Below are 17,688 nucleotides of genomic sequence, written 5' to 3'. Positions count from 1 at the left end.
GAGGGCTGGAAGCTTGGAGGGCTGGAAAAACAGAAGAGCGAAGCAATGAGGATCATTTTAGGATGCCCCCTTACTGCTAAAATTTTAAATATACAGAAATAACTTGATATTGCAAGCATCAGAGATCGTGTTACTAAAAGAAATATCCTATTTGGGGTTCATGGAGTGAAAAATGCAGTGAAGGGTTCATTTATCCCCGTACTTCAGCCTTTCACTTTTCATTAAGTAAGCAGGTTAAGCTTTACCTGGGTTTCTACGTGTGATTTTACATAGTGTTATGCAGCTGAATAATTGCAATAAACTCGTAATGATTTTGGGCAGACATTGATGGTAAATGATGTTCATTTAACATAGCATAACCCGAAAGATTCTAAAATAGCGAAAGTCACATACTGATCTAAATTTGCACCAAAAGTTTACATTAATCCTGGGTTTGAATTTAACACAGCTGACCCAGATTACACACTGGATAGACGGCTCTGCAATATACGGCTCCACTGATGAACAAATGCGAAACTTAAGAACATTCAGGAACGGACTCTTGAGGACCTCTGGTAACAACATTTTGCCCGTTAATAGTAACCAAGGAGGAAACTGCGAAGCTCAGACACGCGGCGCTCTCTGTCTCTTAGCAGGTTCGTCATCACTTGTTTATCTTGAAATAAGATAATAAGTAAGACACAGGTGTTACTTAACTGTTGCACACGTGTCTTACTTATCAACTTACTTATCTTGTTAAGAATAAGGAATTTCGTCTTAAAGCTGAAATGTAGAATCGGAAGAAAAATTCCTGTACTCTTATTTCAAATAATTAAATGTCCTTATAGTCTATCAGCCATCTGAGAAGAGTTTTACAACATTATTGTTATATACTGTATCCCCCCATAACGTAGTTCTGTTATATACTGTATCCCCCCATAACGTAGTTCTGTTATATACTGTATCCCCCTATAACGTAGTTCTGTTATATACTGTATCCCCCTATAACGTAGTTCTGTTATATACTGTATCCCCCTATAACGTAGTTCTGTTATATACTGTATCCCCCTATAACGTAGTTCTGTTATATACTGTATCCCTCCGTAACGTAGTTCTGTTATATATTGTATCCCTCCGTAACGTAGTTCTGTTATATACTGTATCCCTCCGTAACGTAGTTCTGTTATATACTGTATCCCCCTATAACGTAGTTCTGTTATATACTGTATCCCCCTATAACGTAGTTCTGTTATATACTGTATCCCCCTATAACGTAGTTCTGTTATATACTGTATCCCTCCGTAACGTAGTTCTGTTATATACTGTATCCCCCCATAACGTAGTTCTGTTATATACTGTATCCCTCCATAACGTAGTTCTGTTATATACTGTATCCCTCCCATAAAGTAGTTCTGTTATATACTATATCCCCCTATAACGTAGTTCTGTTATATAGTGTATCCCCCATAACGTAGTTCTGTTATATACTGTATCCCCCATAACGTAGTTCTGTTATATACTGTATCCCTCCATAACGTAGTTCTGTTATATACTGTATCCCCCATAACGTGGTTCTGTTACATACTGTATCCCTCCATAACGTAGTTCTGTTATATACTGTATCCCTCCATAACGTAGTTCTCTTATATACTGTATCCCCCTATAACGTAGTTCTGTTATATACTGTATCCCCCCATAACGTAGTTCAGTTATATACTGTATCCCTCCATAACGTAGTTCTGTTATATACTGTATCCCTCCATTACGTAGTTCTGTTATATACTGTATCCCCCCATAACGTGGTTCTGTTATATACTGTATCCCTCCATAACGTAGTTCTGTTATATACTGTATCCCCCCATAACGTAGTTCTGTTATATACTGTATCCCTCCATAACGTAGTTCTGTTATATACTGTATCCCCCCATAACGTAGTTCTGTTATATACTGTATCCCTCCATAACGTAGTTCTGTTATATACTGTATCCCCCCATAACGTAGTTCTGTTATATACTGTATCCCTCCATAACGTAGTTCTGTTATATACTGTATCCCTCCATAACGTAGTTCTGTTATATACTGTATCCCCCATAACGTAGTTCTGTTATATACTGTATCCCCCATAACGTAGTTCTGTTATATACTGTATCTCGCCATAACGTAGTACTGTTATATACTGTATCCCCCATAACGTAGTTCTGTTATATACTGTATATCTCCATAACGTAGTTCTGTTATATACTGTATCCCACATAACGTAGTTCTGTTATATACTGTATCCCTCCATAACGTAGTTCTGTTATTTACTGGATCCCCCATAACGTAGTTCTGTTATATACTGTATCCCTCCATAAGGTAGTTCTGTTATATACTGTATCCCTCCATAACGTAGTTCTGTTATATACTGTATCCCCCATAACGTAGTTCTGTTATATACTGTATCCCCCATAACGTAGTTCTGTTATATACTGTATCCCCCATAACGTAGTTCTGTTATATACTGTATTCCTCCATAACGTAGTTCTGTTATATACTGTATCCCTCCGTAACGTAGTTCTGTTATATACTGTATCCCCCATAACGTAGTTCTGTTATATACTGTATCCCTCCATAACGTAGTTCTGTTATATACTGTATCCCTCCATAACGTAGTTCTGTTATATACTTTATCCCTCCATAACGTAGTACTGTTATATACTGTATCCCTCCATAACGTAGTTCTGTTATATACTGTATCCCCCTCTAACGTAGTTCTGTTATATACTGTATCCCTCCATAACGTAGTTCTGTTATATACTGTATCCCCCCATAACGTAGTTCTGTTATATACTGTTTCCCTCCATAACGTAGTTCTGTTATATACTGTATCCCTCCATAACGTAGTTCTGTTATATACTGTATCCCCCATAACGTAGTTCTGTTATATACTGTATCCTCCATAAGGTAGTTCTGTTATATACTGTATGTCGCCATAACGTAGTACTGTTATATACTGTATCCCCCCATAACGTAGTTCTGTTATATACTGTATCCCTCCATAACGTAGTTCTGTTATATACTGTATCCCCCATAACGTAGTTCTGTTATATACTGTATCCCTCCATAACGTAGTTCTGTTATTTACTGGATCCCCCATAAAGTAGTTCTGTTATATACTGTATCCCTCCATAAGGTAGTTCTGTTATATACTGTATCCCTCCATAACGTAGTTCTGTTATATACTGTATCCCCCCATAACGTAGTTCTGTTATATACTGTATCCCCCATAACGTAGTTCTGTTATATACTGTATCCCCCATAACGTAGTTCTGTTATATACTGTATCCCTCCATAACGTAGTTCTGTTATATACTGTATCCCTCCATAACGTAGTTCTGTTATATACTGTATCCCCCATAACGTAGTTCTGTTATATACTGTATCCCTCCATAACGTAGTTCTGTTATATACTGTATCCCTCCATAACGTAGTTCTGTTATATACTGTATCCCTCCATAACGTAGTACTGTTATATACTCTATCCCTCCATAACGTAGTTCTGTTATATACTGTATCCCTCCATAACGTAGTACTGTTATATACTGTATCCCCCCATAACGTAGTTCTGTTATATACTGTATCCCTCCATAACGTAGTACTGTTATATACTGTATCCCTCCATACCGTAGTTCTGTTACATACTGTATCCCTCCATAACGTAGTACTGTTATATACTGTATCCCTCCATAACGTAGTTCTGTTGTATACTGTATCCCTCCATAACGTAGTTCTGTTATATACTGTATCCCTCCGTAACGTAGTACTGTTATATACTGTATCCCTCCATAACGTAGTTCTGTTATATACTGTATCCCTCCGTAACGTAGTACTGTTATATACTGTATCCCTCCATAACGTAGTTCTGTTATATACTGTATCCCTCCATAACGTAGTTCTGTTATATACTGTATCCCTCCGTAACGTAGTACTGTTATATACTGTATCCCTCCATAACGTAGTTCTGTTATATACTGTATCCCTCCATTACGCAGTACTGTTATATACTGTATCCCTCCATAACGTAGCTCTGTTATATACTGTATCCCTCCATAACGTAGTTCTGTTATATACTGTATCCCTCCATAACGTAGTTCTGTTATATACTGTATCCCTCCATAACGTAGTTCTGTTATATACTGTATCCCTCCATAACGTAGTTCTGTTATATACTGTATCCCTCCATAACGTAGTTCTGTTATATACTGTATCCCTCCATAACGTAGTTCTGTTATATACTGTATCCCTCCATAACGTAGTTCTGTTATATACTGTATCCCTCCATAACGTAGTTCTGTTATATACTGTATCCCTCCATAACGTAGTTCTGTTATATACTGTATCCCTCCATAACGTAGTACTGTTATATACTGTATCCCTCCATAACGTAGTACTGTTATATACTATATCCCTCCATAACGTAGTTCTGTTATATACTGTATCCCTCCGTAACGTAGTACTGTTATATACTGTATCCCTCCAAAACGTAGTTCTGTTATATACTGTATCCCTCCATAACGTAGTACTGTTATATACTGTATCCCTCCATAACGTAGTTCTGTTATATACTGTATCCCTCCATAGCATAGTACTGTTATATACTGTATCCCTCCATAACGTAGTTCTGTTATATACTGTATCCCTCCATAACGTAGTTCTGTTATATACTGTATCCCTCCGTAACGTAGTACTGTTATATACTGTATCCCCCATAACGTAGTTCTGTTATATACTGTATCCCTCCATAACGTAGTTCTGTTATATACTGTATCCCTCCATAACGTAGTTCTGTTATATACTGTATCCCTCCATAACGTAGTACTGTTATATACTGTATCCCTCCATAACGTAGTTCTGTTATATACTGTATCCCTCCATAATTTAGTACTGTCATATACTGTATCCCTCCATAACGTAGTTCTGTTATATACTTTATCCCTCCATAACGTAGCACTGTTATATACTGTATCCCTCCATAACGTAGTACTGTTATATACTGTATCCCCCATAACGTAGTTCTGTTATATACTGTATCCCTCCATAACGTAGTTCTGTTATATACTGTATCCCTCCATAACGTAGTTCTGTTATATACTGTATCCCTCCGTAACGTAGTACTGTTATATACTGTATCCCCCATAACGTAGTTCTGTTATATACTGTATCCCTCCATAACGTAGTTTTGTTATATACTGTATCCCTCCATAACGTAGTTCTGTTATATACTGTATCCCTCCGTAACGTAGTACTGTTATATGCTTTATCCCTCCATAACGTAGTTCTGTTATATACTGTATCCCTCCATAACGTAGTTCTGTTATATACTGTATCCCTCCATAACATAGTACTGTTATATACTGTATCCCTCCATAACGTAGTTATGTTATATACTGTATCCCTCCATAACGTAGTACTGTTATATACTGTATCCCTCCATAACGTAGTTCTGTTATATACTGTATCCCTCCATAACGTAGTTCTGTTATATACTGTATCCCTCCATTACGTAGTACTGTTATATACTGTATCCCTCCATAACGTAGTTCTGTTATATACTGTATCCCTCCATAACGTAGTACTGTTATATACTGTATCCCTCCATAACTTAGTTCTGTTATATACTGTATCCCTCCATAACGTAGTTCTGTTATATACTGTATCCCTCCATAACGTAGTACTGTTATATACTGTATCCCTCCATAACGTAGTTCTGTTATATACTGTATCCCTCCATAACGTAGTTCTGTTATGTACTGTATCCCTCCATAACGTAGTTCTGTTATGTACTGTATCCCTCCATAACGTAGTACTGTTATATACTGTATCCCCCCATAACGTAGTTCTGTTATGTACTGTATCCCTCCATAACGTAGTACTGTTATATACTGTATCCCTCCATAACGTAGTTCTGTTATATGCTGTATCCCTCCATAACGTAGTTCTGTTATATGCTGTATCCCTCCATAACGTAGTACTGTTATATACTGTATCCCTCCATAACGTAGTTGTGTTATATACTGTATCCCTCCATAACGTAGTTGTGTTATATACTGTATCCCTCCATAACGTAGTTCTGTTATATACTGTATCCCTCCATAACGTAGTTCTGTTATATACTGTATCCCTCCATAACGTAGTTCTGTTATATACTGTATCCCTCCATAACGTAGTACTGTTATATACTGTATCCCTCCATAACGTAGTACTGTTATATACTGTATCCCTCCATAACGTAGTTGTGTTGTATACTGTATCCCTCCATAACGTAGTTGTGTTATATACTGTATCCCTCCATAACGTAGTTGTGTTATATACTGTATCCCTCCATAACGTAGTTCTGTTATATACTGTATCCCTCCATAACGTAGTTCTGTTATATACTGTATCCCTCCATAACGTAGTTCTGTTATATACTGTATCCCTCCATAACGTAGTTATGTTATATACTGTATCCCTCCATAACGTAGTTCTGTTATATACTGTATCCCTCCATAACGTAGTTCTGTTATATACTGTATCCCTCCATAACGTAGTTCTGTTATATACTGTATCCCTCCATAACGTAGTTCTGTTATATACTGTATCCCTCCATAACGTAGTTCTGTTATATACTGTATCCCTCCATAACGTAGTTATGTTATATACTGTATCCCTCCATAACGTAGTTCTGTTATATACTGTATCCCTCCATAACGTAGTTCTGTTATATACTGTATCCCTCCATAACGTAGTTCTGTTATATACTGTATCCCTCCATAACGTAGTACTGTTATATACTGTATCCCTCCATAACGTAGTTCTGTTATATACTGTATCCCTCCATAACGTAGTTATGTTATATACTGTATCCCTCCATAACGTAGTTCTGTTATATACTGTATCCCTCCATAACGTAGTTCTGTTATATACTGTATCCCTCCATAACGTAGTACTGTTATATACTGTATCCCTCCATAACGTAGTTCTGTTATATACTGTATCCCTCCATAACGTAGTTCTGTTATATACTGTATCCCTCCATAACGTAGTACTGTTATATACTGTATCCCTCCATAACGTAGTTCTGTTATATACTGTATCCCTCCATAACGTAGTTCTGTTATATACTGTATCCCTCCATAACGTAGTACTGTTATATACTGTATCCCTCCATAACGTAGTTCTGTTATATACTGTATCCCTCCATAACGTAGTACTGTTGTCATCAAATAATATTGCAATATTTTGTGGTAACAATAATGCAGGATCTACATAACATATATGATGAGTTCAGCAATATTATGACACATTATATCAACAGTGCTGTTGTAACACTGTTTTTTACCAATATTGTAGAATTTCATGGTAATACTGTATCTAGCATTTCATTATTTTAATTACTCATTATTATTATTATTATTATTATTATTATTATTATTATTATTATTATTATTATTATTATTATTATTATTATTATTATTATTAATTTTCTTCATGTTCTTATCCTAATAGTATTTTATCATTATTAATTCCTCTATTATTTCATAGTTTCACTCTATCATTATTATTTTAATAGTAAAACCGAATCACTTATATCTCAACGATATCGTCGTGCATCGACACCATGCCTAACCCTTCTAGGGTAGGGTAGGTGCCTGAGCCCGAGCCTTTAGCTCATAAGACTGTCATTCCCATTTGCCCCCTTGGGGCGGGGATGGCAGACCAGAGAGGCCTAGCTTGTGGCTAGGCCTGGGGACAGTTGGTCCCAAAGATGAGGAGGTACTTGTGCCTCCTCCCATGGGAGACTTAGGTCTCAGACACTCCCTAAAGAGGGAGCCAAGGCCGGGCCACCACTTGGAAAAGGCCCGGGCCGGGAGAATACCGGCTAATCTTTAATAATAAATAATATCGTCGTGCAACTACTGTATTGTAACATATATATATATATATATATATATATATATATATATATATATATATATATATATATATATATATATATATATATATATATATATATATATATATCTCGTGCTGAATGGGTAAAACTAGTCAATTAGCAAAAACTTATTTAAAATAAAGTCCTTTCTAAAATTTTCTCTTATGTATTTAAAGATATACTTTTTTCATTTATGTTTATATAAAAAATAATGACTACCAAAAGAACCTTAGGAAACCTACCTAACCTTATTATAACAAGCTCAATTTAATTTAGCCTAATCCAATTAAATATATTTTATATAAGTTTACAATAATTTAATAATAAACACATTGAAATATATATTTTTCATTAGATTCAGAATGATTTTTTCAAAATTATTGCATATACAAATTTTTCGCTTGCTCTATTCGCCAAGAAGAGCGTTCCTATTTAAGCACGACATATATATATGCTGCATACACTCACTTATTTGCATATTTCACCACCCATAAACAATAAGTCTACGTCAATATTAAGAACAAATACCTTTGTCATCAGTAACTCAATTATCACAATTGTCTTTCCATTAACTAACAATTTGCATAAATATACAATACCACTTAAATTTACAATGTACATGGTACAAGGAAACACAAGATGTCGACAGAATACACACAAATTTTACACAATATTGAGTTTACATATTCCTCGATTTGATTATTCGGTTAGAACATGAACAATAATATTATAGAATTCAAAATAATTAAATTGCACCATTGTTATGAAATATTACAAATGAAGGCATCATTATAGGTGACTCACGAGCGAATCAACAGCCTGGGTTGACTGCTATTCAAATTCTGTGGTTGAGACAGCACAACCGTGTAGCAGGAGAACTTCAGAGACTGAACCCCCAGTGGTCAGACGAGGCTGTCTTCCAGGAGACCCGCAGGATCATCACTGCCCTGGAACAACACATTATTTACAACGAGTGGCTCCCCATCGTATTAGGTGAGTAGTGTCGGCGTACTCAAGAAGTGAACTAATACGCCACATGTGATACTCTCCTTGCTCCATGGGCTTTGTGGGGTTTAAACTTTGCATTTAGTGCAGGAGATAAGACGATTAAAACCGCAAAACATTGCGCTTTTTCATAAAAGAAAGAAGGTTAATGGATAGTTGGCCATGGTCATTATGAGCAAATTTGTACACGGAGTCACTGCCATTGTGGTAATTCAATAGCAGTGCTGTCATGGCAGTAAATAAATGGATGTACTCCATGATTTTGATCAAGAGTTCTAATAAAGCAATTTCCAATAATGGGAAATAATGCTTAGTTGTTATTGCAACCATGTTGAACATTTGTACTATTATTATTATTATTTTCTTGTTGATATTGGTGCACGTGCACTACATGGTTAAACTAATTATGGCTCTTGATTTCATGCTTGTTCACTAATAATTTAAAGAATACGTTAACTTACTGTCTAGAGTTGAAATTGAAGCTTAAATTTGCCAGATTCATTTTCGACACTGGATTGAAAAAACTGTTAGAACTAGATATACTTAAACTGTAAATGATTCAAGACAGAAGTTATATCAAGGTATACATTATACACTAGAAATACCACGAAAAATAACTTCTTGACTACTAATCAATAATGCATATTGGTATACAACCTGAACAAAACAGGTAACATACCCCCTCCTCTCCTCCACATCCTGCTTCCAGTATGCCACTATCTCTCCTCTGACAGGTAATAGACAGTTAAATTTTCATTTACTGTACAGTATTTCAGTTAAATTTCTTTTAGTATTCATTTTAACAGTTTTATGTAGTAGTACATTTTTACTAAATTATTATATTGTCATTTGGGGTCTGGAACGGATTAATTCTGTTTACATTATTCTTTATGAGAAAAATTGCTTTGGTTGTCAAATTGACATCTCGAACGAATTAAATTTGACAACCGAGATTCCACTGTATTAACTGGATGTGCACTGTAAACAAACAGCGAGTAAACATATATAAGTCAATGTCTGTCTCACTTTCAGGAAAGAATCTTATGGCAGCCTTCGGTCTGAATACACTTAGATCAGGATTCAGTAGAGATTATAACCCCAACATCAACCCCAACATGAACAATGAATTCTCCACGGCAGCCTTCAGATTTGGGCACAGCTTGGTGCAAGGAACTCTCCGGTGAGTAATATATATATATATATATATATATATATATATATATATATATATATATATATATATATTATATATATATATATATATATATATATATATATATATATATATATATATATATAATATATATGGTAGTAGGTTGGTAGACAGCAACCACCCAGGGAGGTACTACCGTCCTGCCAAGTGAGTGTAAAACGAAAGCCTGTAATTGTTTTACATGATGGTAGGATTGCTGGTGTCCTTTTTTCTGTCTCATGAACATGCAAGATTTCAGGTACGTCTTGCTACTTCTACTTACACTTAGGTCACACTACACATACATGTACAAGCACATATATACACACCCCTCTGGGTTTTCTTCTATTTTCTTTCTAGTTCTTATTCTTGTTTATTTCCTCTTATCTCCATGGGGAAGTGGAACAGAATTCTTCCTCCGTAAGCCATGCGTGTTGTAAGAGGCGACTAAAATGCCGGGAGCAAGGGGCTAGTAACCTCTTCTCCTGTATATATTACTAAATGTAAAAGGAGAAACTTTCGTTTTTCCTTTTGGGCCACCCCGCCTCGGTGGGATACGGCCGGTGTGTTGAAAGAAAGAAGAAAGATATATATATATATATATATATATATATATATATATATATATATATATATATATATATGTAAAACAATTATAGGCTTTCATTTCACACTCACTTGGCAGGACGGTAGTTCCTCCCTGGGTGGTTGCTGTCTACCAACCTACTACCATATATATATATATTATATATATATATATATATATATATATATATATATATATATATATATATATTATATATATATATATATATATATATATATATATATATATATATATATATATATATATATAATATATATGGTAGTAGGTTGGTAGACAGCAACCACCCAGGGAGGAACTACCGTCCTGCCAAGTGAGTGTGAAATGAAAGCCTATAATTGTTTTACATGATGGTAGGATTGCTGGTGTCTTTTGTCTGTTTCATAAATATGCAAGATTACAGGTACGTCTTGCTACTTCTACTTACACTTAGGTCACACTACCCATACATGTACACGTTTATTTATACACACTCATCTGAGTTTTCTTTGATTTTATCTTAAAAGTTCTTGGTCTTATTACTTTTCCTTTTATATCCATGGGGAAGTGGAATAAGAATCTTTCCTCCGTAAGCCATGCGTGTTTTAAGAGTCAACTAAAATGCCGGGAACAATGGGCTAGTAGCCCCTTTTCCTGTAATAATTACTAAAAAGAATAATAATAAGAAAATTATCAAAGTGGGAAGTCTGAATGTGCGTGGATGTTGTGCAAATGATAAGAAAGAGATGATTGTGGATGTTATGAATGAGAAGAAGCTGGATGTCCTGGCTTTAAGTGAAACAAAGCTGAAGGGGGTGGGAGAGTTTCAGTGGAGAGGAATAAATGGGATTAGGTCAGGGGTTTCAAATAGAGTTAGAGCTAAAGAAGGAACAGCAATAATGTTGAAGGATAAGTTATGGCAGGAAAAGAGGGACTATAAGTGTATGAATTCAAGGATTATGTGGAGTAAAATAAAGGTTGGATGTGAAAAGTGGGTTATAATAAGCGTGTATGCACCTGGAAAAGAGAGAAGTGTAGAGGAGAGAGAGAGAGATTTTGGGAAATGTTGAGTGAGTGCGTGGAGAGTTTTGAACCAAGTGTGAGAGTAATGGTGGTTGGGGATTTCAATGCTAAAGTGGGCAAAAATGTTGTGGAGGGAGTAGTAGGTAAATTTGGGGTGCCAGGGGTAAATGAAAACGGGGAGCCTTTAATTGAGCTATGTGTAGAACGAGGTTTGGTAATAAGTAATACATATTTTATGGAGAAGAGGATAAATAAATATACAAGGTATGATATAGCACGTAATGAAAGTAGTTAGATTATGTATTGGTGGATAAAAGGTTGATGGATAGGCGCCAGGATGTACACGTTTATAGAGGGGCAACTGATATATCGAATCATTATTTAGTTGTAGCTACAGTTAGAGTAAGAGGTAGATGGGAAAAGAGGAAAATGGCAACAAGTAAGAGGGAGGTGAAAGTGTATAAACTAAGAGAGGAGGAAGTTCGGGTGAGATATAAGCAACTATTGGAAGAAAGGTGGACTGGTACAAGTATGAGTAGTGGGGGGGTTGAAGAGGGTTGGAATAGTTATAAAAATGCAGTATTAGAATGTGAGGCAGAAGTTTGTGGTTACAGGAGGGTGGGGGCAGGAGGAAAGAGGAGTGATTGGTGGAATGATGAAGTAAAGGGTGTGATAAAAGAGAAAAGGGTAGCGTATGAGAGGTATTTACAAATCAGAAGTGTTATAAGAAGAGTAGAGTATTTGGAGAGTAAAAGAAAGGTGAAGAGAGTGGTGAGAGAGTGCAAAAGGAGAACGGATGATAGAGTGGGAGAGGTACTGTCAAGAAATTTTAATGAAAATAAGAAAAAATTTTGGAGTGAGTTAAACAAGTTAAGAAAGCCTAGGGAACAAATGGATTTGTCAATTAAAAACAGAGTAGGGGAGTTAGTAGATGGGGAGATGGAGGTTTTGGGTAGATGGCAAGAATATTTTGAGGAACTTTTAAATATCGACGATGAAAGGGAGGCGGTAATTTCATGCACTGGCCAGGGAGGTATACCATCTTTTAGGGGTGAAGAAGAACAGGATGTGAGTGTAGGGGAGGTGCGTGAGGCATTACTTAGAATGAAAGGGGATAAAGCAGCTAGAACTGACGGGATCATGACAGAAATGTTAAAAGCAGGGGGGGGATGTAGTGTTGGAGTGGCTGGTATTTTTGTTTAATAAATGTATGAAAGAGGGGAAGGTACCTAGGGACTGGCAGAGAGCATCTATAGTCCCTTTATATAAAGGGAAAGGGAACAAAAGAGATTGTAAAAATTATAGAGGAATAAGTTTACTGAGTATACCAGGAAAAGTGTACGGAAGGGTTATAATTGAAAGTATTAGAGGTAAGACAATGTAGGATTGCGGATGAGCAAGGAGGTTTTAGAGTGGGTAGGGGATGTGTAGATCAAGTGTTTACATTGAGGCATATATGTGAACAGTATTAAGATAAAGGTAGGGAAGTTTTTATTGCATTTATGGATTTAATTGCAAAGGTTAGTGGACGAGTTTGGGAGTGTGTGTAAAGGTAGAAAGTTGAAAGTGAACATAGAAAAGAGTAAGGTGATGAGGGTATCAAATCATTTAGATAAAGAAAAATTGGATATCAAATTGGGGAGGAGGAGTATGGAAGAAGTGAATGTTTTCAGATATTTGGGAGTTGACGTGTCGGCGGATGGATTTATGAAGGATGAGGTTAATCATAGAATTGATGAGGGAAAAAAGGTGAGTGGTGTGTTGGGGTATATTTGGAGACAAAAAACGTTATCTATGGAGACAAAGAAGGGAATGTATGAAAGTATAGTGGTACCAACACTCTTTTATGGATATGAAGCTTGGGTGGAAAATGCAGCAGCGAGGAGGCGGTTGGAGGCAGTGGAGATGTCCTGTCTAAGGGCAATGTGTGGTGTAAATATTATGCAGAAAATTCGGAGTGTGGAAATTAGGAGAAGGTGTGGAGTTAATAAAAGCATTAGTCAGAGGGCAGAAGAGGGGTTGTTGAGGTGGTTTGGTCATTTAGAGAGAATGGATCAAAGTAGAATGACATGTAGAGCATTTAAATCTGTAGGGGAAGGAAGGAGGGGTAGGGGTCGTCCTCGAAAAGGTTGAAAGGAAGGGATAAGGGAGGTTTTGTGGTAGAGGGGCTTGGACTTCCAGCAGGCGTGCGTGAGTGTATTCGATAGGAGTGAATGGAGACGAATGGTATTTGGGACGTGACGATCTGTTGGAGTGTGAGCAGGGTAATATTTAGTGAAGGGATTCAGGGAAACCAGTTATTTTTATATAGCCGGACTTGAGTCCTGGAAATGGGAAGTACAATGCCTGCACTCTAAAGGAGGGGTTTGGGATATTGGCAGTTTGGAGGGATATGTTGTGTATCTTTATACGTATATGCTTCTAAACTGTTGTATTCTGAGCACCTCTGCAAAAACAGTGATTATGTGTGAGCGAAGTTAATGTGTTGAATGATGAAAGTATTTTCTTTTTTCTTTTTTGGGATTTTTATTCTTTTTTGGGTCACCCTGCCTCGGTGGGAGACGGCCGGCTTGTTAATATATATATATATATATATATATATATATATATATATATATATATATATATATATATATATATATATATATATATATATATACAGTATAATTATATATATATATATATATATATATATATATATATATATATATATTTTTTTTTTTTTTTCAACAAGTCGGCCGTCTCCCACCGAGGCAGGGTGACCCAAAAAAGAAAGAAAATCCCCAAAAAGAAAATACTTTCATCATCATTCAACACTTTCACCACACTCACACATTATCACTGCTTTTGCAGAGGTGCTCAGAATACAACAGTTTAGAAGCATACACATATAAAGATACACAACATATCCCTCCAAACTGCCAATATCCCAAACCCCTCCTTTAAAGTGCAGGCATTGTACTTCCCATTTCCAGGACTCAAGTCCGACTATATGAAAATATATATATATGTATATATATATATATATATATATATATATATATATATATATATATATATATTTATATATATATATAATATATATATATATATATATAATATATATATATATATATAATATATATATATATATATATATATATATATATATATATACATATATATATATATATATATATATATATATATATATACATATATACATATATATATATATATATATATATATATATATATATATATATATATATATATATATATATATATGTCGTGCCGAATATGTAAAACTGGTCATTTAGCAAGAACTCATTTAAAATTAAGTTCTTTCTAAAATTTTCTCTTATATGTTTAAAGATATATTTTTTCATTAATGTTAATGTAAAAATTTTTAATTTTGCTCCAAAAGAATCTTAGAAAACTTACCTAACCTTGCTGTAACAAGAACAATTTATTTTAGCCTAACCCAACTAAATATATTTTAGATTTGTTTACAATAATTTAATACTAAACAAGCACAGTGAAACATATTTTTTTCGTTAGGTTCAGAATGATTTTGGCGAAATTATTGCATACACAAATTTTCGCTTGTCCTATATGGCAAGATGAGCGTTGCTATTTAAGCCAAGATGGCAAGTTTTGCCTATTCGGCACGACATACATACATATATATATATATATATATATATATATATATATATATATATATATATATATATATATATATATATATATATATATATATATATATATATCTTTCAACAAACCGGCCGTATCCCACCAAGGCAGGGTGACCTAAAAAGAAAAGCAAAAGTTTCTCTCTTTAGCTTTAGTAATGTTTACAGGAGAAGGGGTTACTAGCCCCTTGCTCCTGGTATTTTAGTCGCCTCTTACAACACGCATGGCTTACGGAGGAAGAATTCTGTTCCACTTCCCAAACTAAGTATAACTTATTACCATCAACATTTTTCTACATGCAACTCAATTACCTCCTCCCAATAAAGTCCACCCACTCGTCTTTACCTACGTTTCATTTAATGCTGAGATATCCAACTTTTTTTCATTCATAACTTTATCTCAGTTCTTTCTTATCATCTATACAACATCCACACACATGCAGACACCCAAGTTTAATTTTTTATTCGTCTCTTACTACATGAACGGCTTAATAGATAAATTTTTTTAGCCCAGTAATCCCATGGGATTTATTATAACATTGCGCTGCTAGCTAGACTGATCTATTGATAATGTTTTACAATCAGTAAAATTTTATTTGCTGTCTCAAACTTTATGTAGATATTTCAAAACTATTTACATAGTAATGAATGTATGATATAAGATTGTTTACAGTTTTATTTCCTTACTTTTTCTGTTTCCTAGTTTGAAAAAAAAAATCCTGAAAGATTTCCATAGAAAAAAACGAACAAAATACCACATAAAAGGAGTTTTATAATTTATCATTTTTTGGAATTTCATTTATTTTTGCTTTTTTTTTTTTTACCGTGTAGATTGTTCACTCAAAATGGAGGTGTTGACAACATTAAGCTTCGTGACCACTTCAACTCTCCTCATCTCATTGAGTTACAAAATCGTCTAGATGATCTTGTTCGAAGCTTCACACAACTTGCCATGCAGCAGTTTGACGCCTTCGTAACGGAGGACTTGACTAACCATCTATTCCAGGTAGGTAAAGTTAGAGTTTTTATGAAAGTTTTTATATTTCTAACAAATTTGTTACGATATATATATATATATGTGTGTGTGTGTGTGTGTGTGTGTGTGTATGTGTGTGTGTGTGTGTGTGTGTGTATGTGTGTGTACTCACCTAGTTGTACTCACCAAGTTGTGGTTGCAGGGGTCGATTCATAGCTCCTGGCCCCGCCTCTTCACTGATCGCTACTAGGTCCTCTCTCTCCTGCTCCATGAGCTTTATCATACCTCGCTTAAAACTATGTATGGTTCCCGCCTCCACTACGTCACTTTCTAGGCTATTCCACGGCCTGACTACTCTATGACTGAAGAAATACTTCCTAACATCCCTGTGATTCATCTGTGTCTTCAACTTCCAACTGTGTCCCCTTGTTACTGTGTCCAATCTCTGGAACATCCTGTCTTTGTCCACCTCGTCTATTCCGCGCAGTATTTTATATGTCGTTATCATGTCTCCCCTGACCCTCCTGGCCTCCAGTGTCGTCAGGCCGATTTCCCTCAACCTTTCTTCGTAGGACAATCCCCGTAGCTCTGGGACTAGTCTTGTTGCAAACCTTTGCACTTTCTCTAATTTCTTGACGTGCTTGACTAGGTGTGGATTCCAAACTGGTGCTGCATACTCCAGTATGTGCCTGACGTAAATGTATACAGAGTCTTGAACGAATCCTTACTGAGGTATCGGAACGCTATCCGTAGGTTTGCCAGGCGCCCGTATGCTGCAGCAGTTATCTGATTGATGTGCGCCTCAGGAGATATGCTCGGTGTTATACTCACCCCAGATCTTTTTCCTTGAGTGAGGTTTGCAGACTTTGGCCATCTAAACTATATTGTGTCTGCGGTCTTCTTTGCCCTTCCCCAATCTTCATGACTTTGCATTTGGCAGGGTTAAACTCAAGGAGCCAGTTGCTGGACCAGGCTTGTAGCCTGTCCAGGTCTCTTTGTAGTCCTGCCTGATCCTCATCCGATTTGATTCTTCTCATTAACTTCACATCGTCCGCAAACAAGGACACTTCTGAGTCTATCCCTTCCGTTATGTCATTCACATATACCAAGAACAGCACAGGTCCTAGGACTGACCCCTGTGGAACCCCGCTTGTCACAGGCGCCCACTCTGACACCTCGTCACGTACCATGACTCGTTGTTGCCTCCCTGTCAGGTATTCTCTGATCCATTGCAGTGCCTTTCCTGTTATGTGTGCCTGATCCTCTAGCTTTTGCAGTAACCTCTTGTGAGGAACTGTGTCG

The 17,688-nt window shown here is 36.0% G+C and overlaps 1 protein-coding gene across 1 annotated transcript in view; it reads left to right on the top strand.

The window, feature by feature from the left end:
* LOC128684757 (chorion peroxidase) overlaps positions 1-17,688 on the top strand; it is a 61,429-nt gene that overhangs the window by 39,938 nt on the left and 3,803 nt on the right. The window contains exons 10-13 of the mRNA XM_070102102.1: positions 449-635; positions 8,729-8,926; positions 9,971-10,118; positions 16,242-16,416. Coding sequence (XP_069958203.1) covers positions 449-635; positions 8,729-8,926; positions 9,971-10,118; positions 16,242-16,416 — 708 coding nt within the window. The remainder of the gene's footprint in view (positions 1-448; positions 636-8,728; positions 8,927-9,970; positions 10,119-16,241; positions 16,417-17,688) is intronic.

Source organism: Cherax quadricarinatus, chromosome 5 (assembly GCF_038502225.1).
Source record: "Cherax quadricarinatus isolate ZL_2023a chromosome 5, ASM3850222v1, whole genome shotgun sequence".
In the NCBI taxonomy this organism is placed as follows: Eukaryota; Metazoa; Arthropoda; class Malacostraca; order Decapoda; family Parastacidae; genus Cherax; species Cherax quadricarinatus.
This window is presented reverse-complemented; position numbering and strand designations above follow the sequence as displayed.